Source organism: Sinohyriopsis cumingii, chromosome 16 (genome assembly GCF_028554795.1).
Source record: "Sinohyriopsis cumingii isolate HCF-2022 chromosome 16, ASM2855479v2, whole genome shotgun sequence".
NCBI lineage: Eukaryota > Metazoa > Mollusca > Bivalvia > Unionida > Unionidae > Sinohyriopsis > Sinohyriopsis cumingii.
The window spans coordinates 38,434,472-38,451,794 of record NC_142976.1 but is presented as its reverse complement, the minus strand read 5'-3'; the positions used below and the strand labels follow the sequence as shown (position 1 = coordinate 38,451,794).

The window sequence follows — 17,323 nt, the reverse complement described above, 5'->3', positions numbered from 1 at the left end:
AAAATATGTAGTTTCCTGTTTGTGACTGTTGGAGCGTTTGGGTAGCGAGCAAAAAAAAAGAACCTTAAACAAAACATGTGCGAACTAATTTCTTTGAATAGTTTTTGCCATGTTCTTTTGTGTGGTATACCGCTTTGTAGTTTATTACTGTGGTCGAGTGAATAAAGTGTGATACCATGTCATTTTTTCATTTAATTCATTATTAGATTAATTAGGATCACTTACCAAACTTCCGTTGTTAATGACAGGACCATAATTTGCGCTTTTAAGTGAAATGCACAAAATCAGATGGATTCTTGTTATAGAAACGCACCTTTCCGAGGCAGAAATTGACTTCATCTTCTCATGCTAATATTTTATGACTGTGTTTACAATGGCCACTGCTTTGATTCTACAGAACATCTGCTAAGTCAAGTCTTTATTAGGGAATGGCGTAAACAAATGCTGACTATTGATAACCGAAACTTACTAGCCCATCAGACTATTAACATTGTGAAAGTTACTAGTCTGACAGGAAATCTGCTAGCCTCGGGCTAACGGACTACCACTAATTTCGAGCCCTGTATAGGGATATAGAGGTTTGTTTAAAATTGAGGCTACGATGCCGGTCTTTAACCACTATATTGGATTGTGCAAAGCATTTGCTGCTATCACTGTATCTCATCTTCATAATATTCAACTTATAGAAAAGGAAAGCAGAAGAGTCAGAGAAGACAGAACTGAAAGGAATTGTGCCATCATGTTTCGATTTGTGAAACCATCTAGTGAAGGTGAAAACTTAGTATTTTGCAGATTGTGTAATTGTGATTTTGCTATTGTCCATGGAGGCTCCCATGACATAAAACAGCATGAAAAAGCAAATAAACATCAGCTTGCTGCTTATCATCAACAACACATCCAGAACTTAACAACATTTATAAATACCAGAGAGAACATTGATGTAATTTGATCAGAAGTTGATATTACTGATTTTCTTTTAGATATGATCCTTCCTCCTTCGGTTGCTAGTGTTGCTTGCAATTTATTTTTCACACTTTTTCTAGATAGTAAAATCGCAAAGAATTACTCATGTACTAGAACAAGAACAATTTAGTAAAAGATATCACAAAGAATTCAGATCATCAGTAAAAGATGATACATTTGAATTGCTAATGATTGAAAAGGCTCCAATAAACCGCCAGTGTCTGAGCGTGAGTGTGTTGCATTCTTGCACCTTCTGAATGGGAACTTGAATGGTACAGGGGTGGAGTTTGTAACTTTTTTGCAGACTGATATCTACTGAATACAGTTTGGCAGGCTCAGACCAAAAGCTAACTCAGCTGTGACAAGGATCAAAGCAAGGGTAATATGCAGGAAGCATAATTACACTGTATTGATTTATAAACGTTATTCCACGTGAAAAGTATGTACTGTAGCTACGTTCTATTTCTTTTTCAGTGCTACACAAAAGGCAGATAACTCAACTAAAAGGAAAGTTGGTAACCAGGTAGGTCAGATCACATAAAGCCCTATTGGCTGTTAACCAATTAGGACAGCTGAAAGCCATTACAACATTAATGTTGATGATGTATCAGGGCTTGAACTTGATATATTAGAATCTGTAATTTATGAGCTACTAGTCCTTCATTGTTACTGCAAATCTCTCTTTCCCCCCTCACCTCCCAATAGTTGATCACTACTCTAATATTCAAACTGCTTCATATCAATGAATAAGATGGAACTATTGAAATAAGCTTCAAATGTACACTAATTGATGTCAAGTCAAATTGTTCAATAGTTTGTAGTTAAGCTGTACTGGTTAAAGAGCAGAAAAACTGATGCAACGGCTTGTCAGCTGTTTTCTTTCTGTGGGCTGATGAATAGATTTGTTATTGTTACTCCACCTAAAACACTGCCAGGGATGATTGCCAGGAATCTTGGCACATTCAGTCTGCAGTCTATGTGGGCCTATATGAAAATGGTGTCCTTTAGATATCGATAATGGTAGATCTTTAAAATCTTGATATTGCTTATTTTTCTGAGTGAATGGTGATAATAATGTGAAAACTCCATATGATGTCTAGTTGGTGCTAAATGAAAATGGTGCTGGTCTAACCTCCACCATGGCTATGGCATCCATTTTGAAAATCTTTCCATTGCTACTTTTAAATGGATCACAATAGCAACCTGTTGGGTTCAGGAAAAGACTTTGTATGATGTCTGTTTAGTGCTATATGAAATTGGTGCTAATCTGATTTTCACTATGGCTATCATGGTGGCCATATTGAAAATCTTGTTACTGAATGGGTGGTTGTATTGACATGGGATTTGAATTAAAGACATCTTATGATATGTTATTGATCCTGAATGAACATGGTCCCATTCAGGCCTCCAATATGGCCACTGTGGTGCAGCCATCTTATTGTATTTTGTTGCCTTTAAATAAACAAATTGATAGTCATCAGTCTGACATTGAATTTAAGGAGAAAGGTCTTGACACAGGTTTGTATCTGTGTTAGTGTGGTAACACAAGTATGATTGGAGGATATATTTGAAAACTTGTCTCCAACCAATAATTTTAAATTGAAACAAACTTGGGATGTTGGTATATCTTGAGATGACTGAGAGATAATTAAGTTTAGTGATCTTCATTAGCTATTATGTCAGGTTCAAGGTCAGAGGCCATGGCAAAGAATTTTGTACTGTACTTAAATGTATCTTGTGAACATGTTAACTTTAACATGTAAGAAAAATAGCTCTGTTACCAATTTGACTTGCTGGAGTTTCTCAGGATTAGAGCCAGTTTATATACTTAGCCATTTGAAATAATAAAAGGACAAGAGAAAGAGTCTTATCATGAGTTCCTGGAAATTCTTTGTGGCCAGTGTCTCTCCGCTTAATGGACTTTTATTATTATTCAGGTGAAGAAAACATTAAAAAAAATGAATAGACTCTACAAGGAAATTGGCCACCTTAAATATGGAAGTTGTAGGTTTAATATTACATGTATACTTAAAATATTGTCACAGCCATCTGCTGCCACTTGAGCAGCACCTTTTACAGACATAGTACATGCATTTTCTTGTAAATATTTAAATTAAAAGTTTGCACTGACAGAGTAGTTAGCATTGTAAATTGAAATTATGAGATTTTGAATACCACTTTTAACTCATCATCTGATATTTTCTGGATATTTATAAGTGCAAGTGTGATTGAGAAAACTGGCTGTTATTATCACTCCTGGACATAATGAAAATTCTATCTTGAGTTTAACCTGTGGAGAAGGCATGTAGAATTTGCCAGGTCAGCTGGGATTTATTTTAATTAATGTAACCTATGATTAAGGTTTATAAATGTGATTATATTTGTAACATTTCAAGTTAATTTGTGACAAATGCATCACTTTTGTGACAAAGAAATTAAAAATTATTGTAATTATTTTGGCATGAAAAATGAAAACATCCTTTTAATATCATTAAATTTGTAACATGATTGCCTGGAAATTTCTGTACATTCCTTACTAATGGTAAGTACTGAAGTACCACTGTATGTACTGCCAGGAAAAAATACCTTAGTAAACTGGTAATACCAGTAATACCACGCACCTTTAGTATTGATAAAGTCAGAATGAAAAGGAGGGGATTCAATCACTTTGACTGGTGAGATTATAAGTTTTTTGTTTATAACTATAATGTGTGCTTAATATCTGTTTATATGACATTTGTCTTTGCAAGAATAAACTTTATCCTGACTGGCCAGTCATTCAGAGATGAATAAAAGATTATTCCTTGTACTATGATGTCTGTGATGTTGAATAAGCAATATTGTTTGCTAGTTTTCTATATAGAGGTTCTTTCATTCATTTCAAATGATATTTACAAAATCGTTGAATAATTTCTATATGAATTATTTAAACAAATTTTATATATTTCATTTGAAATGAGCTTGTAAGTTAGATTCTGTTTATCACATGACAAAAAAAAAATACTGATTTATTTGACAAAGCTGCAGAATAATGTTTTGAAATGGCTTTTAAATAAATTCAGATGTTTTGGATTTTGTTGTTGTTTTGTTTGCATCAATATGGTGTAATTTGTTATGTCATGAGGTGTTATTACACATGTTGCAGATATAAAATTTGTGATATGGATTTATTAACTTAAACAACACAGTAATAATGTGATAAATGAAGATTTGACATTTTTAATGTGACAGTTGTTTTTGTAACATGTATTTGTTAATAAAATTTCACATTTGTATGATTTTCAAAATATTACAGTTCTTCATGTGCAGAAATCACTGACGACAACGGGGATTTTAAACGTGGTGAAGTTTTGGTAATAGCCAGTATAATAAAACTTCACTAGTCTGATGTTAAATTTTCTAGTCTCAAGGTTGCAGACTACTGTAAATTTTGATCCACCTATTTTTTAGTGTCCCCGTAGTAGTTCAGTAGTGAAACATATCAGTCATGTCAGTTTTCATCGACAGGTTTAATTAAGGTTTTTTTTTTAATATGAGTATATTCTTGACATTTATGCCACAGCTTTCTGTTTAAAGAAAAGTCAGTCCATGTGGTATTTCCCTTATCTGTTTGGATGCAGATTGTATGGAATGACAGTATGGCATAATTGCAAAGAATTGTTATAGTTATAGAATATATTTTCATGAAAGTTGAACTTGCACCTTAGAAAGCGGCATAGGTAGGCATATGCACAGAGACACATGCATAATGTTGGAAAATCAAAATACATTGTACCATGATTATAGATTTGTTAAGATTTGCCCCCTCCCTGTCTCAACGTACTAATAGCACATACATAAATGAATTACATGGCTACACCTGTGTTAGCAGTGTGAGAAAAAAATTCTGGAAATTGAAATCAATTGCTAGTTGTATGCATAAGAATTCATAAAATTAGGCAAGAGTCACTGCTGTGTTGATAGTGACCAATTATAAGTCTTGGATTTTCATTTTTATTTTATTGATTGGACAGTTTGTACAAGACATTCTTAACATTTCATGCAAGTCCTTTACAGACAATTTCAGATTGGATTCTTCTTTCAAATTAAAGTTTTGCAGTGATTGCAAGTCAGGCAGAGAAGGTTGGTAATAAAGTGGGAGGCAAAGAATATTTGCAGTGCTGTCATACTTTCAATGCTAAATCATGTAAGTTAGACATGTTTGTTTACATTATGCAATACTTTTATAAATTCTCTTTGGTGTGACTAATCATTTAACTCAATTTCCAAGGTATACATTAAAAATATGAAGGTTATAAATAGTGAGGGTTTGGATTTGTATTTGTGAATATATTTTTCTTTATTCGATGCCAGATGTAATTTCCAGTTTTAATTTGTATACTTTTTAAACCAATGAAACTTAGAAAGTCAGTCCTTTGCCATTTTTGTGATATTTTTTGTTTTTGTTCATTACAGGTGATACGGAGAGGTTGGCTGACCTTGCATAATGTTACATTTTTAAAGGGCGGATCCAAAGATTTCTGGTTTGTCCTTTCAGCTGAGAGTCTCTCCTGGTACAAAGATGAAGAGGTATGTGTTGAATGTTGTCCTGGGTATTAATAAGTTTTTTTTTTTTTTAAGGAAAAGATATTATTGTATTTGAGGATTTCATGCTATTGTTTTTATTGTAGCATTTGAGAACGCTAGCATAAGAGACAACAATCCAAGCAAGCACAATTCTGAAGTCTTTAATTTCTGAAATTAAAATACTTACAGAATAATTTCAACAAATTTATAGAAAACTAGGTTAATTGCCTGTCCTAGGATAGAAATAAAAAAGTATAAAATAATTAAAAAATGGGGATGAGGGAGCTTAAAAGAAAATGTGAACATAAAAATACAAATAAAGTTTTAAAAACTATAGGATGCTGCCACAAGTTTCAAACTTGCAACCTCTTGTTTGTCAGCCAGAACACTGAGACAGATGTGGGTGTTTATATATAAGATGGTAATACTGTTTGTAATAAGTTCTCTTAGTCCCAGTTTTATCAGTATTTCTTTCAGTATATTATGAATTTTATTACGGCATATTAAGTTGAAAAACCCATTTGGATGGGATCTTAATTTTTTAGTATGCCGACACTGCATGCAGTGGGAGGTATATTTATTTAGTCCTGTCCATTCGTACATTTGTTTCCATCCTCGAGAAACTTGGTAACAAGATATGGCAAAAACAAATGTCAACAAATGAAATTGGTAAGTATATTTTTTTGTGTATATGTAAATGACATAGTAAATTCCCAGGTTTAAGAGATGATATGGTTTATTTGGTAGGAGGTGCCAAGAACCCAGTTAAGCAGATCAGAAGTTCATTTCTTTGGTCTTGTTACCTGCATGGGAAATATCAAGTAAAAACAATGATGATTATGTATGAAATATTTTGAAAGACATGTTTGGTAGATTATTTAGAACGAGACGTCTCCCGCTAATAATATATAATTTCATAGAATTGATGGTTGATGGTTTAGAGTCAGATGTTGCGTCCTTACTATTAATATATGGCTTCATAGAATTGATGGTTGATGGTTTAGAGTGAACTGCCCCACACTGTTAATATATGGCTTCATAGAATAATCACACAAGAAATGAAACATGTTAAAAAGGCTTAAGTGAGATCTGCTTAAGTTCACACAAAACTAAGAAAGAATTAGTTTAGAAAGTTTGGTATTGTAAAAATATATTAATGAATTAAAGATTAATTGGATTATAAGAGTGAATATTGTTCCCTTTTGTAAAATGATATAAATCTTCTTTGAAATATCTATCTTTCACTGATATCACTGTCTAATGGATTTTTGACCTGATATTTGTAAAAAAATTTATTGAAGTTTTTACAATATACTAGAACCGCTCCGGTGGCCTAGTGGTTAGAGCCTTCGCCTTGAAAGCAGGAGCTCGTGGGTTGTAACCCCGGCCGAGTCATACCAAAGACTTAAAAAAATGGTACTAACAGCTACCTTGCTTGGCGCTCAGCGTTAAGAGGTTAGTGTTAGGACTGGTTGGCCTGGTATCAGTATAGTGTGACTGGGTGGGACATCATGCTACGTGTTTGTGGCATGATGCCCCAGTGCTAGACGTCACTATGAATTGCCACACTACAGACATCGTAGCAATATGACTGAAAAATTGTTCAATTCTATGTTAAAAATCCTAATCACACACACACACACACACACACACACACACACACACTATACTAGATATTCTTAGTTCATTTCATTTCTTAGCTTGCCTCTTCAAAGCTGAGGAGAGCTATTGTACTACTACTGGGATCAGCATTGGTCTCAATATTGCATTGGCCTCTGCACATGTAAAAGCATATACATATGGACACTCTTAATCCATCTCAGCAATTCTTTTTGACTGTGTACAACAGTTTGGAGTAGATTTCTTAGCACCCCTCCCCCCTTTATGGAGGCTAAGTGGGCTAACTTTGTACATGTACATCGTTTGTACATTCTTGTTTTTAAGTTTTTGTGTTTAGCTCAGTTTTTTTTACACTCTGTATACCTACTGTATACTTGCAATGTTTAAACTTTATGAGTTGTCTACACTCCAATCACAATTGTAGGTCACTGTGAGCCATACAATTTGTAATTTAAGTTTGTTGGTCAAGCTCTGTTCATGCTAGAATAGGTATTGGGGTTTAACAGCAGGTCACCAAAATAATAACTATATGAAGATATGCTAGAATCATCAAACCTGATGAGTAAATGCATCTCGCTTAGTACCACACCCATACAAAAAGAGGTCATTGTGACATACATTTCACATTTTACTTAAGTTAAATTTTTGCATTTAGCTCTTGACCACATAGGTATTTTGCATCATGGATACACATTTAACCTGGAATCATAACACTTGCTGAGGGAATATATTTTGACAAGCACTACACCCTCATCACAAAATTAGGTCAATTTCTTGCTTCATTTTGCTTTTGTTAAATTTTGTACTTCATGTTATTTCTCAAGCTGTTTTCATGTAACAATTGGTAAATTAGATCATTGTATGCATCCTGTTAGAATGACACACTTACAACAAATGAAGATCACTGTGACCTTCATTTCTTATTTCACTGGCTGAGGTTAAGTTTTTTCAATTTAGCTTGTCACAACATAGGTTTTATTTGCACTCTGTATGTATATAGCTACATCTGGAAACTTGATATATATATTGGTGAGTACTGCACCTTCATAGCAAAAGTAGGATACTGAGCCATATTCCATGCTTCTTGGGCTTTTGTTCCATTTGGTATTTTACCTGTTCATTATATAATCAGAGGAGTACCCATACAAAAAACATCACTTTGCATGCTTTGTGCATAATATTCTGTGGGCACTACTCCATTGTTGCAAAAGTAGGTCAGTAATGTACATTTCACTGACTTTAGTTACATAATTGTATTAATTTCTCAGGCACTTTTCATGCTAGAATGCTGAAATTATTAATGATATGTCTTTCTGTTAATACTGCAGACCTGCCCCAAAAAAATTTTTACAATTTTGCCATAAGTCTTATGAAAATTACCTTTAAAATACAGACTTACGACATACTAGCAAAAACTACAGAAAAATGATCGTTGCCAAAAAATTTGGATAATTGGTTCATCTGTGTTTTATTTGGATCTGGGTTTCATCTAAGAATTAGTGAAATTAGTCAGGGAACCAGACTAACTATACAGCAGCACTCCAAACATTTTAAAATGCACCTATTTGTTCATGTGAAGCGTCTGCATGATCAAACTGTTGATGATAGAATTTTTAAAAATGGCGTCCAGAAAGCAATGCATGTTTAAGACGAAAGGGAAAATGAGCTTCTTGAAAAGTGTTAATAATCAACACAGAAGAATAAAAAGGAGTATTCAGATTCTTGTGAATAAAAGCTGGAAAGGACGCAATTATGTTTATTGGACATCACATGCTAATTTGAGTGGGTCTTGTGGCAGGAGATCTGATTGCCATCATCATGTGAAACAGAAAAGAATTTCCAAGAATTATGTCAAGCTGAGAGATAGCAATGAGCCATTGAACTGCATAGGGTTAGGAACTAGAGTTTGTGCAACTGTACTAGTAGTAAAGAAAATCTACATGTACTTTACAAATGTTTCAGTTGAACATAATGTTTATCGTCAGTGCATCAGACTTTTAATTACACTTTCCAGCTTTACAATAGCAGTTATTGATATTTTGTTACACCTTACTGAAAACTGGTCAATCTTATGGGTTGGCAGGTCTGGTATTGTTACAAAAAAGCTTAATGTGACCTATATTTCATATGTTACTTGCTTTGGTTAAGTTGGCTCATGACCATATATATGCTTCATATGCTAAATGCATACTGTTAATTTGGAATCATGAAACCTTGGCCAGGGAATACATCTTGATAGCACTTACCCTTATTGCCAAAGGAGAACACTTTGATCAATTTTATGCTTCAGTTGAAATTTGTATTTAAAGTTCCTTTAATGGGCACTATTATGTTTGACTAATGAAAATTGAGAATTGGTTGCATCTTTGTTAGCACCACATTCTTACAAAGAAAGTCATTGTGACCTACATTTTCTGCTTTACTTGTATAGGGTAATTATATGTATTTGACCCATGACTGCATAGTTTTTCCAGGCTATGATTAAAAAACAAAGGAATCCAAAATTAATCTCTGGTTTTATCAATTCTTTATGTTTTGTTATGTCTATTATAATATCATAGAATATAATGTTCTTCTGAATTTTGTTTTTCGCTTTTAAGTCATGTGACAGCGGCTAACATTTTTTCCAAATCACTATAGTATGAATTTATTTTCTGCAGGATAATTAAATTTTATAATGGTTGCAGGAGATTGCTAAAAGCTTCATAGAGGCAAGCTTTGTAATTGTTGATTACATTTTGATTTGAGTTTTTGTTCACACCAATTGTTTTAGCCATTTTGTTCACAGCTGATTTTGTTTCCCCTTGACCTTCACTCCATACTTCAGATTTCACTAATAATAGAGCTAATACACTTTTAATGACATCATTGAAAGTGATAATTAGCCCAGCAAAAACTACAAAAGGAAAGGAAAAAATTAAAAAATTTGCTTAAGTGCACATTGTTAAGATGGATCAACTGCAAAATTTAGGTGAATTGATGACTACAACATTTTTTTGTCTTGCCCTACTATGACTTGCAAGAGGTGGCTGAGGTCATTGGTTCAGGTCATTAATCTTGTAGTCTACTATTTACATGCATAAATTGTCACAAAAAAATAATATATTTACCATGGGATATCAAATACTACAGATTATGGGGTCAAAATGTCAAAGATTAAGGTTACAGTGTTCAGTTTGTCAAAGTCTGTTGGCAAAAGAAAACTTGTATAATGTGTCTGGATTGGCATTAGACTTTGAACCAAATTCATCAAGGTATCCTTGAGTATGAGAAATTCAGGAGTCAGAGGTCACAAGATGAATTGTTTGGCTATTTGGTGTAATTGTTTCTGAGATCTGTGTGGGGGTGCTATATCTTATGTTTCTCTGTACATGGAATAATATCAGATTTGGCTCATTTTAGTTTACCAGAGGAATGTGGTTGTTAAAAGGTCAAGAGCTCCGGGTCACAGGTTTTATTTGGTCTTGTGTTGCTAAGGTTGCAGTGACTTTGTTGCTGGTGAGAAAATAAATTTGCATATTTTGTTTTAAGGCAACAATAGTTTGAGGGATTGGGATTGTTCTAACATTCCTCATTGGTGAAAGAATAGGCTCGACATCAGTGTTTATGGATCCTAAGTTTTCAAGAAACTATTTCAAAATAACATAGAATTTGCAATTGTCACAAGCTTTAAATGATAAGGGTGGTTCCCAAACAATATGGACCTATGCCTAACCAAACACTCTGAAAAATTATCAATTATTAGTGTATATTCATAGTTATGAGTATATACACACAAGCTCTTGATTCAGAAATGTAATTACTGGAAGGCTTAAACTGTCAGAATCCAAATTCACAGCAAAACTAGAAGAGCATAATGAATATTACAAAACAGAATTTAAATTTTTGGCATGTTAAGAATTTTCAGATTACCAGTCTTGCATCACTGGATTAGATCAGTCATATGCAGCCATTAGCACAGATTTAAATCCTGTTAGTAGATGACAGCTATTACTGCAGGTATTCTTTGTATAAAGGGGGAAAAAAGAGAATAATTCAGCTTTTTAATCTGTGTTTTACCTGGGCGATATTGTGATACCTGAAGTCTGTCTGTTCATCTTTCCATCTATCTAGTATGCTGCATCTTCTGCACTGCTGTGTGGAATTTCTTGGAACTTTGTTTTGTTGTTGTGTTGTTGTTTGTTGTAGGGTTTAACATCATTTTTCTGCACAAGATAGCTATACATGGCGGCCAGTATTAATGGTGGAGGAAGAACCTGGGAAAACCCTGGAAATAACCACCGACCCACGAGAAGCTACCAGCAAGCATTCTCACATACCCACACTGGCTGAGCCTGAGACACGAACCCACACAGACAGAGGTGACATGGCAGTGATCTGTAACAGTGAGTGTTTTAGACTGTTCGGCCACTCGGGGCCCCACTTTGTTTTGTTACTTTAGTGATCACAAACCATGCTGCTTTTATGGGAAGGACTGAAGGTAAAATGTAGAATAATTAAATTACAAAGACATATTCATTGTTTTTTAATGAAGCTTAATATGTGAATTCACAGCAGTTCGGTGGGGTACATTTTGCATTTCGACCCATGGGTAATGGTCTTGGGGTGGGGATGAGTACTGGAGTACTGGAGTTGTGGGGTAAAAGAACATGGGAAATTGTGATGTGAAGTGTGTCATTGCAGTTACTCTATTTTTAAAAATTATTATTTCACTGTTAATGTTGCACCTTTCTGTTTTGTAATTAATTTATTGCAACTGTGACTCTGAGGCTTGCATGGGACTGCATGTCATATTTCTTGTCATTAAGATTATTTACCTAATTAGTTAAGATTTCTAATACATTTCTATACAATTTTGAAATATGTTAACTGGAAAATTTGGGGAATGTTGCTTTCCAATAATAAATACTGACAAGGTAGAAGTAGAAAATTTGAAGTAAAGGTCTTTTAGACAATTTTTTTTAAATGGTGGGTGGAGTCCTTTCAGGTTTACTTTATATGCACATGCCTTCTTTATTTCAGTTTTTTTGCATCAAATATGAGTAAAATCTGGATCAGTGTTAATTTTAAAATATTTTGAAAATATCATGGAAAATAATATTTAATGACAAGCAATGGCAAAGCTTTTTTGTTATGTATAAACTTTTAGCTTGCTATTATATACTGAGACTTCCATGCAAAGTTATGGCATCTAGGTAATAAAGATATTAATACATGTAAAATTTCTATTAAATTGCATAAAATAGATTGTCATTTGAATAAAAATCAGATTTCTTTGAATATATTGATCAAATGTATTGAAGATATAAAACCCTCACTTACAACCAGTAATTATTCATAGATATGTACAGTAGTTGGAGTTGTAGATATAATCTTGTGTTAATCTATGCATTAAAACATTCTCATTTTTGGTCAGGATTGCAAAGGAAATCTGACCTGTGGGACATTAATGATGTCTGTCAGCCATCCATCTATTTGTCTGTCAGTTTGACATCAACATTAAGTTAGAGGTTGCGTTTCACTAGATTTCTTTGTCTAACTTGATATTTAAATGTGTAACTAGAAATACTTCACCACTCTAACAAAAAGATACCAATGTGATCTTTATTTTATACTTCATTGATTTGAATCAAGGTTCACATTGCTCAATATCACATAAATTATTGCTTGCATCAAGTGTTATCACTTGATTTAATGCTTCTTATGGAAACTACAAGGCTGATAAAAATTATTAAACTGTGACCCATATGTCATACTGTAGTGAGTTGTGTAAAGGTTTTTTTTATTGGAGTTCACTGTTTGTGATTATGCTGTACAATCTAGCTATTCTACAGTTGGTATGTTTTTGCCATTCAGATAGTTTGCTATCAGCTGTATTGGGATATTTTATATTTGTATTGTTATTCATTTATTTATTCATCTTTGGTTTGTCACTTTACTACTTACCTATAAACTTTTTGAAGGAATATTACCTTTTGAATTGAAAAGGACCTCAATTTTATATTTTTCTTATTGCAAACAATGTGCACAATAAATTTACTTTCTTGCTATTTTAAGTCACAAACATGTTGTTGTTCTTTTGTGAATTCTCTTTTTGAACCTTTTATTTATGTCTGTCATTTGGTTCAATTCAGTGATTGATAGCTAAACTGGTCTTTTGCACATGCTTAGGAAAATGCTTAATTTGAGAAATCGGTCTGTGTTTTTAACAGTTGAAAAACAATGCAGCAGCTTGAAATGTATCTAATTCACAATTGCACACTTTCTGTTCTCTGCCAGCTTTTCTCAGGTTTACCAGAACTTGTTTAATTTTCAGGATGTCCAGAATTTTTTAATTTTCAAAAATTGAACGCATATAATTGAATGTGTAATACTGTATATAAATTGATCTGCAGATAAAAAGTTCTGCATCATTTACTGACCATAAATTGCAGATGAATTTGGAACTGAACACATGTCTGGCTTTTTTTTCATTAGTCTTGAAGCAACAACTTGTGCTTTTAAATATTGATTATATGTGTGGCAGTAGTCCTGGGTTTTGGAATTGAAAATATTACATTGTAACATAAAACGTAACAAATGTCAAATGTGATTGGTAATCAATAAACAAAAGTATTTGTAAAGTAAAGAATTATTCTATACTTGCTTGAGTGCAAGATGCATTAAGTCACATATACTGGACTTGTAATTCTTTCTGCATATGACATCTGTATAAACTTTGCACTTCCATTTATAGAATCTTTATTGTCTAAAATAAATTTGCTGGTTTACTTACATGACCCATAAAGTTATCAAATGCTAAATAAATTTACTGGTTTTACTTACATGACCCATAAAGTTATCAAATACTGAATGCTTTTTAATGTAGAACAGGTGGAGTACAGAGAGATTAGTGGAAAATGAATGTTCAATAAAGTTTTTAAAAAAAAGTTCAATAAAGTTTTTAAAAAGTTATGTTCAGTCCCACTCCACCCCCCTTCAAAAAATACTGTGACTGGATGAAGCTATGTGTGTAACTTGATTTTCAGGAAAAGGACAAGAAATACATGCTCCCCTTGGAGAATCTCAAACTTCGTGATGTGGAAAGCAGCTTTTTCTCTCGTCATCCAGTTTTTGCTCTTTTCTCAACTGAAAATAGGTATTTGAAAGCTTATCACCAGTATTGGCTCCTGTATTTTTGGGACCCACATCTTGTTCATGCACTTCGTTTTGTTAGTTTGACCGTGCTTGATAGGATGTGGTGATGGTGCATGTTGCAATATGGGATATTAACCTGATAAAAGAGTTGATTCTGCAGAAAAAGGAATGTACTGTACATGTAATTCCCATCAGCATGCAGTTCTCATGCTTACCTCAGAGTTTGTGCATGCCTCCACATTGTTAATGTATAATATTGTTCAGAATGTTCTTAGTGTATAGATTTATTAAGTATGTCAGCTCATTGTAATCAGTTGCACTTTATAAACAATTAGACAAACTGCAGCATTAACATAGTCAGGTCTATGGGCCATATCATGGTAACATTAAAATTACAACAACATTCTCCTTGGCTGGTAAAGACTTGAAATTTATTAAATTCCTGGAATTGTGAGTTTTATAACTCCAAACTGTTGAACTTTGAGTGTTACTAATTAACTGAATTGATTAATTTCTGGACAAAGAGCATTTAGTTGGCTATGAAAATGTTGGTGTTGTGAAACAATTATTCTTGAGAGATGAACCTTTTCAGTAGTATTAGGGTAAGCTTTTCTGGATCACTCAAATATGAAAATAAAAGACCCCCTGGCTTTTTGGATTTTCTGGACCATAGTGAAAAAAACAATAGAGAAGTTTGGTAATACTCAGTTTCTTTTACTGATGGAGAAAGATTGCACAAAATGAGTTAAAACAGGTTATAAACCAGAATGGTAAAAATAGTACAATTGTTTACAGACATTGTATGAATTAAACAAATGAGTGATTTAACAGCTTTTTAATGAATCACAGATATTTTTGACAATAGAGATAGTGATGTTCGTAATTGATTATTAACAAAAGGTACATCTTAAAATACGAAATAATTAAAAGATAAACAGATTTCAGATGTTTTAAATAGAGTAGGATCTAAAATGTGCAAATGACAGTAGTAGCTTTTACAAAGCAATTTGTTTAAGGTAATTTAGTTAAAATAGTAGTTGTTTTGGGCACATTAATAGTGGCATCCACTATTGTAATTTGTTAGCTTTGCCAAGACTTTTCTAAGAGAATTGAATGTATCAATTTGATTTGGATGTCTCCTTTTAATATGTTGTGAAAGACTTTACATGCCTCTTACTGTGTGAGGGCAATAATGGCACTGTTTCTGTATTCTATTTAATTAGTAAAATTAAGTCTCTCACATAATCACAACAAGTCACATAAATAGTCTCTAAAGGTTGTTTAGATACTCACTGGTAAGCACTAATGCAAGTAACTAAATGGGGACATACTGCCAGGCCACAGGATCATGGGTTTCTTGCAAAAATGATTTAGGATCACAAAACTTTTAAAACCTAATGGTGAAAAGATCTTGCAAGTTTTCTGTGGTTATTGCAATTTCTTGTACCCAATGTGCGATTTGTAATTATTATTTTTAATTTGGTTGATCAGATCATTGTCTTTTTTTTCTTTTTTCCATGAGCTCAATTAATCCTATATCTGTGGAGAATATTGTTTGAATACAAGCAACTTTTTGATGGAGATCTGTTGGAGTATTGCAGAAGCTATGTAGGTATTCCAATTGAATAGTTTCTTGGCATGGTATAGTAAATTGATCCATCAATCAACGAATTAGAAAATGTCAGAAGTGCAACAATAATATGTCATGTTAAAACAAAAAACTGATTTATTTCAGAAAGTCATTGAGATGGAAAGATCATCTGTTATGGATGAAATTAGGGAGGATAAAATATAAGATGGTGTGCTGCTAACTAAACATAGCACAGAAAGCGATGATACAGAAATAACTGGCATGCTGTCATTTACTATGATTTAGGCCCTGCAGAAAATCTGATAACTTTGACAGAAATATCCAGGGAACATCATGTGTGGATTGATGAAAATTGTGTTTTGTATATCTTGAAAACAAGTTCCTGAATCTGTTCAGACTGGTCATAATTGCAGTGGTTCTGTCTGTACAAAAGCTGATTGAAAGAGGTTTCAGTTCTCATCCTGCTGACCGCTCTGGTGGCCTAGTGGTTAGAGCGTCTGCCTCGGATACGGGAAGTTGTGGGTTCGAACCCCGGCCAAGTCATACCAAAAAGACTTACAAAAATGGTACTGACAGCTGCCTCGTTTGGTGCTCAGCATTAAGAGATTGGTTAGTGTTAGGACTGGTCAGTGTGGTGTCAGGATAATGTGACTAGGTGGGACATCATGCTATGCGTCTGTGGCATGATGCTTCAGTGCTAGAAATCACTATAAACTGCCACACTGCAGACATCATAGCAATATACCTGAAAATTGTTTTAAAAAAGCTACGTTAGAAAAATCCTAATCTAATCCTGCTGTATGGTCAGCCCAGACTGGGTACTATAATTTGTCCTTGTGCATGGCAGTTTACTCAAAATGCCTTTAGCACCTGCTTGAGTTGGTTTGCAAATAAATATAAAATATGATACCAAACACAATGTATCTCTCTCTCTCTCTCTCTCTCTCTCTCTATATATATATATATATATATATATATATATATATATATATATATATATATATACATATACATATACATATATATATATATATATATATATATATATATAGAGTTGACAATTTTTTCTGGGCAAAAAAGTATATATGACTGAAAATAGAGACACTACATGCTACGTATATCTGGTGACACTAGTATTGCTTGTTAAGATATATGTTTGTAAGGTACAAAAGTAATGTATAAACCTTGTTACTGAGAATTTTCATAATGGTTGTGTGTACAAACAAAATAAAGGAGATATGAACTGACAAGTGGAACAGTTGGTGTAAGGAAGAAACCTTGCAATTTGAAGACCAAGTGTTCTTTTAAAAATTTGTGACCTATATTAAGGTATAAAGCCTTCTCTTTCTACATTGTACTTTTACATGACAAAATATGAAATAAATCTGTTAATGTACTGGAGATCAGTTTTTAGAAATCCATAGAATTATTAGTTATTTGTTATTG

General features: G+C 33.3%; 1 protein-coding gene across 6 annotated transcripts in view; it reads left to right on the top strand.

Annotated features, from left to right (window-relative positions):
- Positions 1–17,323, top strand: part of LOC149780242 (dynamin-1-like) — a 129,506-nt gene that overhangs the window by 54,482 nt on the left and 57,701 nt on the right. For 5 of the 6 annotated variants that reach the window (XR_016415034.1, XM_089937014.1, XM_089937015.1 and 2 more), the window contains exons 11-12: positions 1,438–1,486; positions 5,419–5,532. Coding sequence is in view for 5 of the 6 variants with exons in the window: in XM_089937014.1 (XP_089793140.1) it covers positions 1,438–1,486; positions 5,419–5,532 (163 nt within the window). In the remaining variant the exon portion in view is untranslated. Of the gene's footprint in view, positions 1–1,437; positions 1,487–5,418; positions 5,533–14,177; positions 14,288–17,323 lie in introns of all 6 variants that reach the window. The other variant, XM_089937016.1, reaches the window with a different exon arrangement.